Below are 16,776 nucleotides of genomic sequence, written 5' to 3' on the forward strand. Positions count from 1 at the left end.
CAGCTCTCCAGTAAATTGTGCCTGGGATCTCATTTCTGCCTTCGTTCTCTAGTACAGCACGGAAGGCTGACAGGGCTTCAGGACCATCCCTCCCCCTGCTCCAGGAATTCACACATTCCCTGGGCAGTGCTGCGGGCTGCCTCCCCTCCTTCGCTCCACGTGCCGGAAATCCTAGCTGGGCGAGGAGGGAGTGAAGAGAAGCTGATAGCAGAAAGAAGTCAAGACTGTGACATGCACACTTCCCTCCCTTGCATAGCTCACAGGTTTCCCTCCGAACCACGAATATTAATAGCCTCTTGCCAAACCTTTTTGGGGGGAGTTCAAAGTGACATAACACAAGCAGTGTTGGCAGAGCCACCAAGCACCACTTTCATGCAGGAAAGCCCCCATGTCAGAGCTTGCAGGGGGGAGGTTTGGGCCAGATTTCATCCCTCCTGGTTTCTTGCATCAGCCCTTTGCAAGTCTTGCTCTCCCACAGTGTCTGATTCAAACAATAAGAGCAGCAAGGCTGAAGCTACAGCCCATTAAAACTGTATCTCTAGAAGACAAATCTACAGCAATACTCAGCTGCGACAGTGTTACTCCAAGAGCCTTTTGGAACATATGCAAACTAATAAAATATTTTCAGAACAGTAACTTACCATAACACTAAAAGCCAACTGGGATGATCTAGAACTGAACAGGCACTGAGCTGAGTCCCTGTCCTCTCTTCGCCCAGCTTAGGTCAGGCTGTGTCTATAATAGGGTCTGTATCGGGATGATACACTTCAAAACTTCTTACAAAGTGAAGTTCTCATTGCACAACTATGCTCAGCCCTTGTCCTTTTCCTTGCACACCAGCTACAGAGAAACTGAGGTTTTAGAAATCACCTGGTGGACAATGATTACCTTAGTTATGGAGGCAACCAGAAGTCAAGCTGCTCTAGCCTAGTCACAGCCACTTCTTCCTAAAACCCTTCAGTCCCATATTATATGCAGAGTAATTCAGTTCGTGAAGAATAAGGGATGTGAAGAGAGACTTCCACCCAAGCTGTGTTTGTGAATAGCAACGGGGGGGTTGCAGGAGGTTTGAGATAAGCAGCTGAGCAGAGAGCTCCAACACAGGATGCACCCTTGGGCTACACCAAGAGCTCTTTAGAAGCGTTCAAGTCATCACGAGCTTGGTTTATCAAATCACAAGATGAAACTCTCACTGCCATTACAAGAACAACTCTGCAACAGTTCCCACCCACGCGGCATGATAGGAAGTCAGCGTTAACACGCACCTCGACGATTCAAACCAATACTGCCCCACTTTCTCTCACCCCCATAATATACCAGGACAGGCACACTTCCCTGGGAAAACCCCACCAGGTGGGGTTTGTTACAAAGGTGAGGGTTTCAGCAAGGATGTGGGGAACAGGATGCACATCCAGGCACTGAAATTCATTCCAACTTGTGGAGCTTTGCAAACCATCCACAAGAGGCCTTAAAGGTCTTCAGCAGCAGGATATACTTGCTGAGATTGTTGAAAAATTGCCATTGCCTTGACCTCACCATTTTCTGCAATTATATCAACGAGAAGGTGTGCTCGGGCAATTTAATGCTATGCTAATGAAGCTTGTTTTGGAACAGAAATCCACTTTATATTAATACTCTTCCAAAGTGGTTGTTACCTAACAGCAACCTAGCAATGAAGCTGGCAAATGTGGCAGCAATTATTCCATACTGAGAACCAGCTCTGAGCCTGCAAGACCATAAAAGCTGAATTAGTAAAGGAAAAATTAGTTATAATCGTAACCTTTGGGTTATCGAATGTCTTTCTGTAAACAATTTGTAACACAAAGGATGCAGGTACCACCAAAGGAGACAAGGAAAGCTCCCAGCCATCACACCATCTGGAGAGCCTTTCAATTTCTAAAATAGCAGGTATTGCCCAGAGACGGGGAAACCACTGGAAGAGTGTCACGGAACTCCCTCCCCTTCTGGCTCAGACACACACGCACACACAAATGCTACACCAACCTGATGTCTGGAAGTCTATCTGGATAGGGTTGGATAAGCCATTCACTGCTTCACGCCACATGCCACCACCACCCGGAGACCAGGCAGTCACCACACAGCGGTAGAGCCCAGCATCAGAAATTTGGGTTTGATACATCCTGTAGCGGAACTCGTTCTCCTGCACCTTCTCCAGAACCACGCCATCCACACGAGTCTGGTCCGTCCAGTCTTCCAGCCGCACCACCGAATCCTGGTTCAGGGAAATTATGCGAGTGGTTCCATTGGGATTCGACTGATCTGTCAGCGGCTTCTCTGCCGTGATGAGGACAGAATAGCGCGGCGTCTTGATGTTTTTGGAAGACACTTTGCATGTCATCTCAAAGGTGTGGCCTGCCACGAAGAATGGCTTCAGTTTCACCGCCTCCACAGTCAGCGTGTAATCTGAAGGGGGAAGGAAATAAGCAACAAGGAAGGGGTTAATAAGTAGTGCAGTTATTGCTGCACTTGTTCATCTGGAAGGTTACTAATAAGCAAAATGCTTTTTTTTGCAGAGACAAATCCAGCACATTTATCTAAACATGCATGGACACCCCAGAATGCTACTTAACAGCACACAACAGCTTGGGTCGAAATGCAAGGATTCAAACAAACACCATACACTGCACAGATGATGCAACACACAGGACACGGCATAACCTCCAGGACATTTTTATTTAAGAGTATGGATACTAGTCAGATGAGACTTGGAGCCCCAGTTTGATGTTGGATCTGGAAAAGCCCCATCAGCGACAGAGTACAGGGACGCTGATGAATTACTTGTGACTAGTGACAACAGCTGCCACTGACTGAATCTGCAGCACTTAGTAGAGCTGCTTTTTATTTCTCTTGAAAAATTCACCCTAACAGCAATCCAGACACATTGAGCTGAACTCCTCAAATCATGACAAGATTGCATGACAAGAAAGTTGGCGTTAACATGAGAACCCATTGCCTCCAGTACACTCATACACACACTGCTCTTGAAGAGGTCAGCACACATCTGCCTCCACAAATGCTCTTTTCACTCGTTTCTAGTGCATTCACCTGATTACAAGCCTAACAGAGACCTTGACGTGTCCCCAGCAGTTTGGCATCAGCAACGCTCACTACTTGATTTCATTCCCTTCAGCATCCTCCAAGTATGCGGGCTCTCAATCCCAAGAATCCCTTAATTATAGGCTTTGGGAAAATTATACATCTAGGAGCAAAGCCTCAAGACAAAAAAAAAAAAAGCTCACAGTGAGAAACTGAGAAAATGAAGAGTGCCTGAAATCATATCTAGATAAAAGGAAAGGGAGTTGCTACTTTCCTGGCATTGTGATGAAGAGACAAAGAGACATCCTGCACATCCAGGTTTTTCCTTAGGAAAGAAGGGCTGGGGCAGAGCACACAGCTTACAGCAGCATCCCATAGTAGCAGTATTGCAAGAACTTGGCCAGTGCAGCTTTCTGGACTTCACTACAGCATATTCTCCTTTCCCCTCCTTATGAAAAATGGGTCCAGACACATCAAACAAGATCTCCACACATCACCCTTACGCAAGGTGAAACTTCTCAGGATAAGGAAAATAAGCGATGGTAAGATTGCAACGCTTTCCCCAAAGTGAACTAAATGAAGTAATATTTATGCCCTCCCCATAAGAGCAATGAGATACTTGTCAAGATTACATTTTGCAGTGTTTTGCCTTCAAGCAGCAGTTTTCACAATGAGTAAACACGGCCCGCAAGATGAGAAACCCGGTATGACAACTTTAAATCGGTACTGTATAAAGCAGATCACAGTACAAAGCTATATAAAGAAACAGCAGGGGCAGCATCAAGTGGTCTAGCTGAGCACAGAATTATTTGATACTCCACACCAGCCCCCCTTGTACTTCCACCCACTAAGCAAGTGGGAATGTAAGGGTTGCACATTTAAGCACTGAGGGTACAATCACAATTGAAGTTTTGTGTGCATGCATCCCCTGCTCTCCTGGGTGAAAGCTCATTTCACATCTGATTCTAGACTTCAGATCTGTTTTTCTCATTCTGTGCCCTGAGACTCTGATAACACCCTCTTTATAAGATGGTAGCTTTTGGGATCCCAGCACAAATCAACTTGCCTCATATCTTAGGAATATAGCCTACAATCACACTTCTACTTTTGCCCCAAAAGCAGAAGCACAAACAGCTAACCATACTTCTCTGCCTTACTGCTGCTCACTAGACCTTATGAGAAGGCTCTGGGCAAAAAGCTTCCTGATGCAAATGTCCATTGTGCTTCTGATCTTCATGTCAGAGAGCTGAGTCCTGGACACTGAAAAAGAAATCTTGCACTTGGTCTCTCATACATGTACATAAGGAAAATACCTTAATGTGACGAGAACAGTACAGATGTAGCTGAGAAGCTGCAACCCTCCCTACCATCTGGGCTGCAAATGGAATACTTCAACTATTCTCTGAGACACAGGTCAGGAAGCAGCACACAGGGGACCATGTCTTGTCCCCAGCAAGGACCAACCCAGCTTTGTTCCCAGTTGTTGTTTTCCTGGCTTCCTACTTGAGGGCAACGGAAAATGCTGCTTTGACCAATTATTTTTGTTAAATAAAAGTAGTAATGGTAGCATGAAAACACAGCAATGTTGTCTGTAGAGTTTGTGGAAGAGAACATCTGAAGACCTGCAGTGCAGCTGGAGAACAGTGGTTGAATACAAAAGGGTTAGAAATTAGGATGCTGAACAAAGAACTGTGAGACGTCCTTCTAGAAGTCCTTGCATAGGATTTTTCTACCTTTAGAAAAAAAACAAAGCCCCTTCATCCTTTAGGTTGGATGAATACCACAGAAGGCAGAGGCACATTCTCTTATGTGAGAACATAAGAAATGCGAACCAGAACGGAGAAGGGGGCATGATAAACAACACCCAGAGGTGCTGAAGTGTTTGTTGTTTGCTAGAAAGCAAAATATAGGCCAGAGAGGTCAAAGAACATTTTCTTTCCAAGAACTACAGCTTGATACCTCTTTTCTAATCTTCTGAGAATTGACAAGAAAGCAATGTCTGTGTCTTGACCATTACTGTGTACGCTTGCCCCTCCATGCAGGCACACACACACACAGGCAAGAGCCTCACTGTCCTGTGCAGAGTCTCACCTCCTTCTCAAAAAGTTCTATGTAAGAAAAGCAGGACGAAACACACCCCTGTCCATTGTACATAGGAGGCTACAATCTGCAGAGTTTGTTGGAAAACACTAGGGGAAGAGAACCTATATAAACCATACCCAAAGCTCATAACCAGTTTGGGTCCTATAAGACAGAGAGCTAGCAGAGAAAAAATTGTAGCCAAATGTTTCAGATAAAACTTGAGTAGTAAACTATACTTTGGAGCTTGGCAGCACGTGCTGCTGCCTTCCATCCCTGGCCACTCCAAGTGGCTAATCCACACTAATTCTCTTGTTGCTCCCTGCGACAAAGTGTGTGCTCAGCTTCAAGGATGCTTCCTGGGAAATGACTAAAGCTAGTGTTCACCTAATCTGTCAGTCCAATTGCTAGAGAAGCCTGGCAGCTAAAGGGCAAGGAAACAACAAACACGTTCCCTGTGCTCCACCAGTTCCAGTCTGAAAAGAAGCAGCAGCCACAAGTAACTAATCTCAGAGCCTAACGCCTTGTCAGCAGCGCCAAGTAACACCATCCCAATATTCGTAAAGGCTGCTTCATCCCCCAGTGCACTGAACAAGATTGGAAGTGGAGGGAACGCAGCAGACATTAAGGTAATGACAGTTTTGCCTTCGCAGGAGGCGGCAGCTATACAGCACCCCGCGGTACAATCACAGGCCCAGCAGCTTGGATACCACGAGCACTCAAAGCACAGCCGGCACGCTGCGGCCTACACCATGGCCTGACACATGTATACACGAGGCAACTGCTCTCACTGCTGCACACACACCCCCCTACGTCGCCTCCACTGCCCTGCTCAGCTCCTAAGCAATGAGTACAACCACTTGGTCCTCGTGCAGCCAGGGGAAGAGGAGCCCAGGGGCTCCTGGCTCATGTACCTACCGTAACGCGCTAGCTTGTTCTCAGGCCCAAATTGGCACGTAGCGTGACGGAGTGGTGCCACAGGGATGGGGATTTCTCTGCATGTCTGTACTGAGCAGTGTGTTACACACCAGCAATTGCAAAGACAAGTGGGTAGAAGAAATATCACCTGCTCCCTGCTCGCAGGACTTTCCGCGAGATGAAGATGCCCTTGCTCCCCATTAAACTTAATGGAAGGTCCTGAGCAAACGTTTAGGACCGGTAACATTCTGTTAAATACAATTACTTTGCAAATTAAAGACAGAAGTATTAACAAAACCCCAAATAATAGTATCTTTGGGATATGGAGTTTCAATTAAAAGATAATGCTCTCTTTTGCTAAGGCTTTCATGCAGATCTAAAGCTGACAACACTGGCTTAGGAAACGAGCACTGATTCTGCATTCCACTGCTAACAGCACCTTTGTTTTAAATGTAGGTAGCACTCACACTCCAACTGATATATAGAATGATCTTTTTAAACTATCAAACTTCTGTGTTCAAAATAATCTACAGAACCAGTCAAAAAAAGTTTCCCTGCCTTCCCTTACCCCCTTATAAAGTACAAGTCGCAGGAAGTAAATAACCTGAATACAACAACACATTTGATGCTTTCATATTTGAGACGAAGATGCTTTGTTGCCATTGATGGGGGGCATTGGGTAACAAAATAAAAAGGCAAAGAAACAGAAATCAGGCAGACCATGTCAAAAGCAGTGGTGATGTGCAATCAGCACTTGCAAAGCTGAATAAGCAGAAAGACACATGAGCTTTATTACTCCCAACGGATAGAACAGAAGAAAAAAAAAAGGATAAAAAGCCTCAAGTGAAAATGGGCAAGCGTACAATTTATTATAAAACACGAGGAAAAAGGGCTTTGACATCCTCGCGTGATATTTACATTTCAAGCCAAGACCTGTTATCCTCAACACCCCTCTACTGACTGCCCCACGGATGCAACAAAATCATTTCTCCTTTCTCTGATACTCAGAGTGAGATTTTTCAAAGTCAGATCTCTCTGAAGTCCTCCCCACCCCCACCCCCATCACTGCTCTAAAGTTAACACAGACAATGCAAATAGTGAAATAGTTGGAAGAAAAGCCTCAATGTAGGCACAAGCTATCCAAGGAACAGTCAAATTTCGGTTCTCTCCTTAGGCAAACACGTGGGAGCCTGGCTGCTTGCTTTTATAAGCATTGGGAGCAATTCGGGACTCAAATCACCAGAGATACTTGTCAAAACAACAGTCAGAGAGCACAGGCAGCAGCACATTAACTCCTTCATAGTTGGTGCTGCACCACCAGGCTCACAGCCCTGTCTGGAGCCTGCAGGAACCGGCTACTGGGGCCAGGGCGTGCAGGGAACGGCATCTGGGGCCAGATTGCTGGAAGAGCATGGCAGGGAGTGGAAGGGAAGAAGGGGGAAATCAAGCCTAAATATTTCCCCCTCCATACATACATATGTGTGTGGCTTTTTTTTGGGAGAAGAATGTTTGTAGGAGAGTTTGCTTTCACGTCGTAAATACCCCGGCTCTGAGTTTTGCCAACAAACGTACTTTTCAGCATGGGGACTGTAACATTTACATTTGTGTGGCAAAATTAGCAGAGTTTTTGGAACAAAACCAGAAACAAGGGAACGTTCACACCTGTCACGGTTTGTTTTCCCTCAGAAATGTCAACACAGGCTGAGACTTTTCAACTCCAGCTGGTTTCTCTAGCTGCTCTGAAGGCGGTGATCCATTACGCGTGCATGCACACACACACAGTTATGGCATAACTGAACTGATTGTGACCAGCATTCGCCATTATTGAGGGATCTCATTCCTGCTAGAGAAGCCAGCTCCTAACAAAAAAAGAAATACCCTTTCTGTGGACCAGACTTGGTTTGGGGTTGAAGAAAGTCTGAACAAGCAGCCTGCCATTTTCTGTCTCCGCTGGAACAAAATCACAGAAGTTCTCCAGTTCATTTAAAGATAATGCCTGAACGGCTTTAAATTAATTTAAGACTACATGTCTTTGAAACGGTCATCTGTCTATAGCTACTTGAGCTAGACTGCTCAACAAATCTGTGAGGTGCACGGACAGCTTAGCTAATTGCTGTTGTTGTTTTGCTTGTTTGTTTTGTTTTGTTTGTTTTGTTTTGTTTTTGACAAAGATGTTACATCCTAGGCTACCCCATTCCCCCATTCAGCAGTCCCCTCCTACATGGCTTCACACGTAAGCCAAAAGGGTATCACTCTACAGGACATTCAGGCTACAGGCACCCACTTTATACCAAGTGATTCAGGTACCTTTATTTAGCTCCTGAGAAATGCTCCCAAAGACGGTTTAAATACTGACCAAAGGGCAGTTTACTTCTGTCAAAAAAGAGGCCTAGGTCCAAGCAAAGTACTGAATGACTTTGCTCTGTCACATGCTGTTTTTTGTTTGTTTTGGTTTGGTTTTTTGATGCTCTGGTACTACTATGCCCATGAACATACTCAAAAGTGCCCTCTAAACGCATGCTTATAAATACAAGTTGGTATAGGAAAACAAACAAACAAACAAAAAATGTTATCAAACTGACAGTAAGAGATGACTTAAAGTGAGCAACATTCCTTTTTTACCCCAAGACAGCCTTGTTGCTAGCAACAAGATGCATCCTAGAGATACTGAAATATTCTGGGTCATGAAAGGGAGCAGTGACCCCAGCATTATTGCTGGATACACCCTGTCACAATGACAGCCTGGTTCCTCTAAGTCTCAGCACAGTTTGAGCGATGGATCTGTTTTGCACTTCCACTTCAAGCTGTTGCACAAAACTGGTCAGTGCTGTTTAGTAATTACTTAGCTGCAAAAATATAGGCCTTTACACAAAGTAATTTTTCTTCTTCATAACACAGAGACATTTCCAAAAGCCTTTTGTAGGCCTTTTGCATGATGGATCTACTCAGGAGAAAACTATCTTAGCTTTCCAGGTCTTCTAGTGAATAGGTGCAAGGTTCCTACCTTGTGTAGCCCATAAAATGCTGACAGGTGCAGAAGTCACGTCTTTGCTTTTTACCCAGCTGTTGTTGCGGTGCCTGCTCCATGCAGAGATGACACAGAAATAATCCCCTCTGTCACTTTCTGAAGTCCACTGGATCCGTAAACTGAAGGTGTCAACAGCCTTTTTAGAGAAGATTATTTCCCCGTTCTGAGTCCGCTCTCTGCTCCTGTCCCCGAGAAGTAGAGTCCAGTCTGCGTCCATGGTGGCCAGCAGTTCCTCTGTCGCAACATCATCACCGGGCAGGTGCTTCTTGTAGTACCATGAAACCGTGAAGCGGATGTTTGCTTCGGTGTCCTGGGCATTTGTGATCCTGCACTCCAGCTCGGTGGGGTCATCTGAAAACTTGGGTGTTTTAGATGCATTCAGGAACACCTCATAATCTGGCTCTGCGGGAGAGAAAACCCACAATAAAGAAGTGAGAAGATACAAGCAGAAAGGAGCAAGCGGCAGAGCTTAATGTTAAATAAGATACTGCTAACTGCTAACATCCAGTTTGTGAAAGCACATGGTCCCAAAGCCAAGTGCCAGAACGTCTATTTTTCTTACAAGAGCTGGTGATTGGGAACTTGGACTCTAGCTCTCCGACTTGTACTGGTGTGAAGCGAGCCACCCTAGGCCTGAGTTTTCAAACAGGACTTGTGTGTCTGGTCAGACCATTTCAGAAAAATCAGGACAAAGTGATTTTATTGAGCAAAATCATTCCCTTCCTTAGGCCTGGCCCCAAGAACCCACAGTTGTTTCAGATATCCTGCCACTTTTGCACCTGTCTGAAGGCCTCCAGCAGCCAGAAGACCTGTTACACTCTGGCTTTGCACTGTCCAGAGCCTTCCCATTTCCCCAGTTTGTCTCCAGGATAAGAGTCCATTTCCGATCCCGAAATGCCACCTTCTCTGCACTTAACATCCCATCATCTCTCTACAGCATGCAATGAATGTTAAACATCTCACCCACCCATCCACCCAAATCAGGGGGCATCAGTGCCACTGGCCACAGGCAGCACAAACAGCAGCACGCAGTAAATTTCAGCAGGCATCATAATAAATAACAAGTAGGTTAATCCAACAATGTGTATATCAGAAGATATCAGAAGAGCTCCACAGAACAAAGAAGTAGATGCTGTACAGCTACGAGGCTAGAAACCCTGAAGCTTGAAAAGGATCGCCTGAAATGCACGGGTTAAGATTGGGGCTGCTGTATTTAAATCTAAAATAGCTGGCTGTCCAAAGCCTAAAAGAGATAAGGCAGCCACATGACTATTTTCTCTTGGACTATGGAGATAGTAAAGGAAAAAGATTACAGCGAGGACCTCTCACCACAAAGGAGATACATGTTTATTTACTAGCATTAGAATATTTTTCTCTCTTGCTGCCTACTATTATTCAGAAAAAATACTAGCCTTCCAACTGTTCAGCCAATACTCATCATATGGATTTTGTATTATAAGCGTATTCAGTGCTCTATATTTATTTCTTGCTTTATGTTGTATTTGGCATTTTGCCCTCCCAGAAACAATTAACTGAAGCTATAATTGGGACAGAGAAGGCAATCCAAGGCTAAAACTTAGACTTAGCTCACCAGTGAGCCAAGATAATAAAACATCTTAATAGAGCTGCTGCGCTAATGTGTGTGCACATGCACTTTTGGACTTGGGATGCAAATGAAGGAAACAATTCTATTCAAGCAACCTGGCTGCTGCCACGCCAGCTTGGAGAAAGGATCTCTCGCCACTAAGCGTTCTGCATGCAGGCATGCAGTGTCCTTGCATCTAGCCAGAACAAGGGCATACAAACAGACCAGACGCTGGAGGATCTAAATCACTGAGTTTCTGCAGTGCTAGGTAACACACAAACATAAAGGTATTGCTCACCTAAGTCCAAAATACTTACTGTTGGCAGCAGTACCACGCAGCTGTATAGCATTGTGCTTCTTTATTCTGTGAAGCTCTCCTGATATATGCATCTCTGACTGTTAACCTACTTTGTGTTTATTATGATGCCTGCTGAAATTTACTGTACGCTAGCTCACTATGCACTACATAGTGAACATAAGCATAGATTTTTGCAGACTCTCAGTATGAGTAATACAAAATAAAAATTCACTCAATTCCTCTGCTGCAACCAACTCATAGATTATTAATGGTGGCCAAAACAGTTTTGGTGCAAGCAAATCCCCACAGATCCTACAGCTACTCTACCCTTCCTGTCTCATTCACAAAAGACCAGTCTTCTCCAGGGCCTCATGATATATTGCACACACTCTTCAGTTTTCTTATTCCCCCTTGACTCATCTTCACCACCAAAACAGGCAGCAGTCAAGACCAATTAATATTTTCACAGCAACAAAGACTAAAAAAGCCGAAACTCTTCTCAGGATAGGAACACAGAAAGGAAAAAGCTGCAAGAAAGTCAAGTTCTTCAATAATCACTTCAGGTTGTTTTATTTGCAGGGAGGGAAAGGACCGCTAAGAAGAGAGTCTTGGCTTTGACAGCACCACTCCAGATAGGCGCTTCACCCTGACAGACATTCAGACAGAGGATTTAGAAAGAATAAAAGGCTGGCTGGATAAACCTCATTCCTCCACTCTGTCAGCTGTCAAAGAACAGCCTCACTGACACTTCAATGACTTAATACCCCAGCAGCTCTTAACTTCCATTAAGAAGGAGGAGTTGGTGAATTCTGGATGCAGCTGAAAACCTCAAATGCTGAAAAATTATTCTACTTTCCTTTGTCCTTAGCAACCAAGCGTCTGCCGAGGAGTAGATTTTATTCTCTCCTTTCCCCAGATAACACCCAATTGGAATGGAAAAAGCAAGGAATATTTCTACAGGCACTGGCAATGTAAAAGAATATGTGAGCACATGGTGCACCTGTATGTGCATGAACACGTGTGTGCACATGCACGTACATGGGGAAAGGGGGGAGCTCTCAGAAGCTGAATGTGTAATCAAATGGCTGAAGAATGAAAACGAAGACTTATCACTTGTGCGCTTACCTCTAGCACACATTACAAGTATGCAAGAAAGAGCCACAGCTCAACTGCTCTGTACAATGCCAAATTGCAAAATTACAATGTTTATCACTGGAATTTAACCTTGTGGCTACAGCTATTTATTTCTGATAAACAGACTCTCTATATGCTGAACCCATTCTGTCCTTTTGTGTTGGAGGAACTCTGCCTTTGTAACTGGGCAGTACCATCAGACTGATTACAAGAGGCTCCAAATGAGTACATGGAGAACGTTTAGGCACAGATGCTTGCATCCAATAAAAGCTGGGAACAAACATCAAGTACGACAGCTCTGCCAGTTCTCCAGTTCACATCTAGGTTCATTCATGCTTCCAACACAAACAATCCTTTGTGAATTTCAGCAGGAAAAAGGTGGAAACACCTTACCTACAGCATTCTGCAACACCATCCTGAGTTACATTGCTTATGAATTGAAGTTACTCTTCTCTCATGATTAAACTAGAAGATAACATAGGAAGGCTGACATACGCTTAAAAAGCCAGACTTTTTAGAAGTTTTGCTGGAGTTTCATTTTTAGCATTTCTCCGAAGCAACTTTGTTTCTAAGCATATTTGCATAAATAGAGACAGCCAAAGCTTAATGTTCAGAAAGGATAATGCAAAGTAAAATATCTACAGTCTTCAGCATGTGTATGACCCAGTAGATCTCCAAAATACATTTTTTTTCAGGGCGGGGGTGTAGGGAAAGATATTGTCAGCCTGCTCTTGTAGGCCAGGTAGATTAGACAAGCCTGTTCAACCTCTGACCTCCACTCCAGCTTCTGTTCTGTTTAGAATGAACAACTGCTAAACACAACTCTTCCTAAGCACAGCCCCCTTGTGAAGAAAAAAAAATATATAAAAAAATGATGGTATTAGAGGTACAAAAAGGGAAATAAGAAGGGAAAATAACTATGAACAGCTGGGGAATGAAAGAAGGAGAGGATAAAGAGATCATCAAATCGCTGTTTAAGTAGATCTTTTTTTCCCCACTAGTGACTTAAAAGAACTTGCTGCAAAAATGTTGCAGTAACTTAAGGAACCCATACATTCAGGTGCACAAATAATCCTTTGTGTCCTCAAAAGGACAAAAACCCACTCATGTCTAGAACTGAATGATTAAAAATGCACCAGAGTGGGATATTAAATACTGCAGGAAGACCTACTTTAGTGGTTACTGTGCTAAGCAACACTTCCAGAATTAAGCTCTTAGCCAGGTCTCTCTTGTTCAGTCACACTATTCAATAGTGTGGTCTCCTAAAATAGACTTGCCTGTCGAGGGAAGAGAATAAAGCAGTATAAAATCCCATCCCATCCTAAATCTATCGGTAGGATGTGGTGTGTCTTTAGCGATTAAAACAAAGAAACAATTTGAAAGATATTGCAGTTCATTATGAAGTTTGCATCATAAATAACTATATGGCAAATGATTCAAAAATGATGGGAACCATGTGGTCTCACTGCATTTGGAGCTCAGAAAGAACACCTGCTGCAGTATCAAAGCCCTGCTGACAGTACACAGGAAATGAAAGGGGACAATATGATACCGAGGTAGCTTCAGCCCCTGGAAAATAAGGTGGACTTTTAAGCTCTGTTTCCCAGTTACAGAAAGTTCAGTGATACCCTAAAGTCCCAAAACATACAAGCCCAGAGAGAGAGATGGTACATGCAAATGTGGAAGAGATGAGATCCTGCAAGGTCCTTTCCCTTTTCTGATAGGAAGAAGGAATGTGTGGTACAATATCCATGAAGTTTGCGAGCAGAATCACTCACCTAATGCAGTCACCACCACACTGACTGGCGCAGATGTCCTCTCCACCACTTTATGCCAGCTCCCATTGTGCAGCGGTACCCAGACAGCTGCTTGGCAGAAGTAGTACCCGGAGTCCTCCACACCCACATCACGCACCAAGAGGCGATAGGAGTTCCTATCAACATGGCTCAGGCTGATTAGAGTTGAATCACTGACAACAGAGTCATGGTCCATGCTCAGCAAAACCTGAGCGTCTGACAAGGTGTCATCAGGTGACCCAGAGAAATACCACGTCACCTCGGCCTGGAAAATACCACTCCTGTCCGTTGTGATGTTGCAGGTAAGATCCAGGGAGTCTCTTTCAGTCACGGACAGATTGCTTGTTGAGATGAGCACATCTAGAACTTGGAAATGAAGAGAGAAAAATTCAAACAAAAAATAAAACATTGCTTTTATTAATATTTTAAAGAGCCCACTCACTGTAAATTATGCAGACCTTCACTTTCTATTACAGAATTTTCTCAAGTAGCTCAGTAGCCCCACTTTCAAGCACCCCTCGACTGTTGTGCTGCATCATTTATTATAAGACAAGCACACATTATCAAGCAAGCAAGGGATCTTTGATAAGGATGGGAGAAAGAAGGGGAAGAGAACAGTGTTTCTATACCTCAACAACAACTGTCTGTGAAGGCTTTGTCCTAATCACAGACTGTACACCACCCTCACACAGGAAAAAATGAAGGATATTTATTCTCACAGGAGGGTCAAGGTATTTGGGGACTCTCTCAGAATGGAAAATGTCCACTGAAACCACTTGGCCCTACACCAGAACCGTAGCAGCTCTTCTCAGTAGTTCCACTAGTCCTGCCTTAAACAGGCAGCTAAGAGCAGATCAGTGATTTCTATGTAAAGCCATGTTCTAGTACCTAATACATACCCATCTGTAAATGCTTTCTAGGACTATCACCAGAAATTAGAGACAGTATAGAAATGCCAAACTGTTTTTCTGAGTGGCTGCAACTATTGCCAATAAAACCAAGCAGTACTCATCTCACTGCTCACCACTCGATAGCACAGAACAGACTGAACCAAGCCTCTCCTGAGAGGTAAAGCCAAGTCCCCTATCTGATGAATGCCTCACCGGGACTGGAAACAGTAGGAAAGCCTAGTTAATTTAAGAGACTAGTTAATTTAAATGCCAGAATACAAATCAAGAGCCCTCTGAAAAGTTAAGAGCAGTGTTTCTCCAAGGAGCACCTCTGTTCATGCACTAGTGACTGGCATTCAGAACCTGGCAGGATAATCACGGAGAGGGACTCTAAGAGAGTTTACTCGTATGTGCCTTCTCAAGGCTCCTTTTTTGGTTGCAGAAGTGCCTGAAGGCCTCACTTAGGATTATATTCCTCTTGTGCAAGGCGCTATTAAAAAAGACATACAGCAACAAAAGTCGGGCCAAAAGAGTTCATGATTTAAGGACACCAAAGTAGATGGAAGAGTAATTCCTTTTTGCAAGTAATCTGTGCTACTTATGCAAGTAGTTACACAAGTAGCTTTGTGCATGACTTTTTTTTTTTTATGTTAGGTAATAATTTCTGTTATTATTTTTATTTTATTTCTACAAATTCAACCCTACAGTTTACAGCAGGTAAGATGGGAGGGGGAGGCTAGAAAGCTTTCTTGTCCCTGACAGGTGCCAGTGCTGCCAACGACTGAGCTGAAAATGAAGGCCAAAAAAAACTTTACAAACCAAACAGGAGAAAAAAGACACAGACATACAGAGGGAACATTAAAAAACTGCCCCATTAGGCACTGCTACTGGTCCTGGCCATCCTCATCTTGTTTTCAGCCCACCAACTTCAGCCAAATTCTCCATATGTGCAACAAAATAGAGGACTACAGCTACAGCTCTTAATCGGCTGCCCCTGTCTCAGTAGAGAGTACCTGCAAGCTTTATTGTGTAACAGACACCCTGAAAAAGGGGCAGATTGATCCTGTCAAATCTCACAGGCTAAACACCATCAGGATACTAAAACTACATCCAAGGGAGCTAGCCAAAACCCAGCAGTTCTGGCTTTTCCCTATATCAATCAAAAGATTACAAAAATGAAAAGATACCCTTATTGTCTGTATACTTTGAAAAAATACTGCCATAATCTCATATTTCTGAGACCATCATTGCCTGTTATACCACCTATCGAGTCACCAGTAGCATCACCCCCTGCTTTCCCCCCTCCAACTAGCAGTGGCAATGCTAATGCAATTAAGCGCTTAGTGCATCTGCTCCTGAAACCTACACAGACAGGGATATCTGGATATCCTCAGCACAGCACTATGTGTATTTCTGTCTCCTTAGTCAAGCATGCAATGATGCATTTAGCAGTGCCCGCCAACACAGCGGAGCCATCAGCCCAGTGATCCAGTGGTAGCGATAGAAATCAGAGGATAATTTGTCCTTTGAAATTATCCCTGCCTTTCTTTTTTCCGCCAATCTTTCTATGCCATTTTAATACACAACATTCACATCTGTCATGAATCACAGTCCACTTTCACAGGGGAAGCACAGCAGTTTAGTACTCTCAGATAACCTATGTTAATGATAGCACAGAGGGCAGGTTTAGGATGCTCGGGGTTAAACACAACACGATTTAAGAAATAGTGTAACCCGAGGAAGTGAACTAAGGATGAGATAAAAATCTCAGTCTAGGCACATCATAGATTCCAGTCAGTCCTTCCATGCCATCATCCCCATTGCCCCCAGAATAAAAGCTAGCAAACTCATGCCAAGCATATGCTGTTAACCCAGATGTAAACAGGCCAGCTATCCAAACAGCACTCTAAGCCCTCCTGGAAAGGTGTCCTCATTTAGTTCAGCATATCCAATTTCTGCTCTCGAGAAGCATTGCCTCCTGGGCACAGCAC

At 44.0% G+C, this 16,776-nt stretch overlaps 1 protein-coding gene across 8 annotated transcripts in view; it reads right to left on the bottom strand.

Moving 5' to 3' along the window:
- Positions 1-16,776, bottom strand: part of PTGFRN (prostaglandin F2 receptor inhibitor) — a 102,156-nt gene that overhangs the window by 19,779 nt on the left and 65,601 nt on the right. For all 8 annotated transcript variants that reach the window (XM_068691996.1, XM_068692009.1, XM_068692003.1 and 5 more), the window contains 3 exons: positions 13,878-14,261; positions 9,059-9,484; positions 2,005-2,424 (listed from right to left, as the gene is read on the bottom strand). In XM_068691996.1, coding sequence (XP_068548097.1) covers positions 2,005-2,424; positions 9,059-9,484; positions 13,878-14,261 — 1,230 coding nt within the window. The remainder of the gene's footprint in view (positions 1-2,004; positions 2,425-9,058; positions 9,485-13,877; positions 14,262-16,776) is intronic.

Source organism: Anas acuta, chromosome 1 (assembly GCF_963932015.1).
Source record: "Anas acuta chromosome 1, bAnaAcu1.1, whole genome shotgun sequence".
NCBI classification, from domain to species: Eukaryota; Metazoa; Chordata; class Aves; order Anseriformes; family Anatidae; genus Anas; species Anas acuta.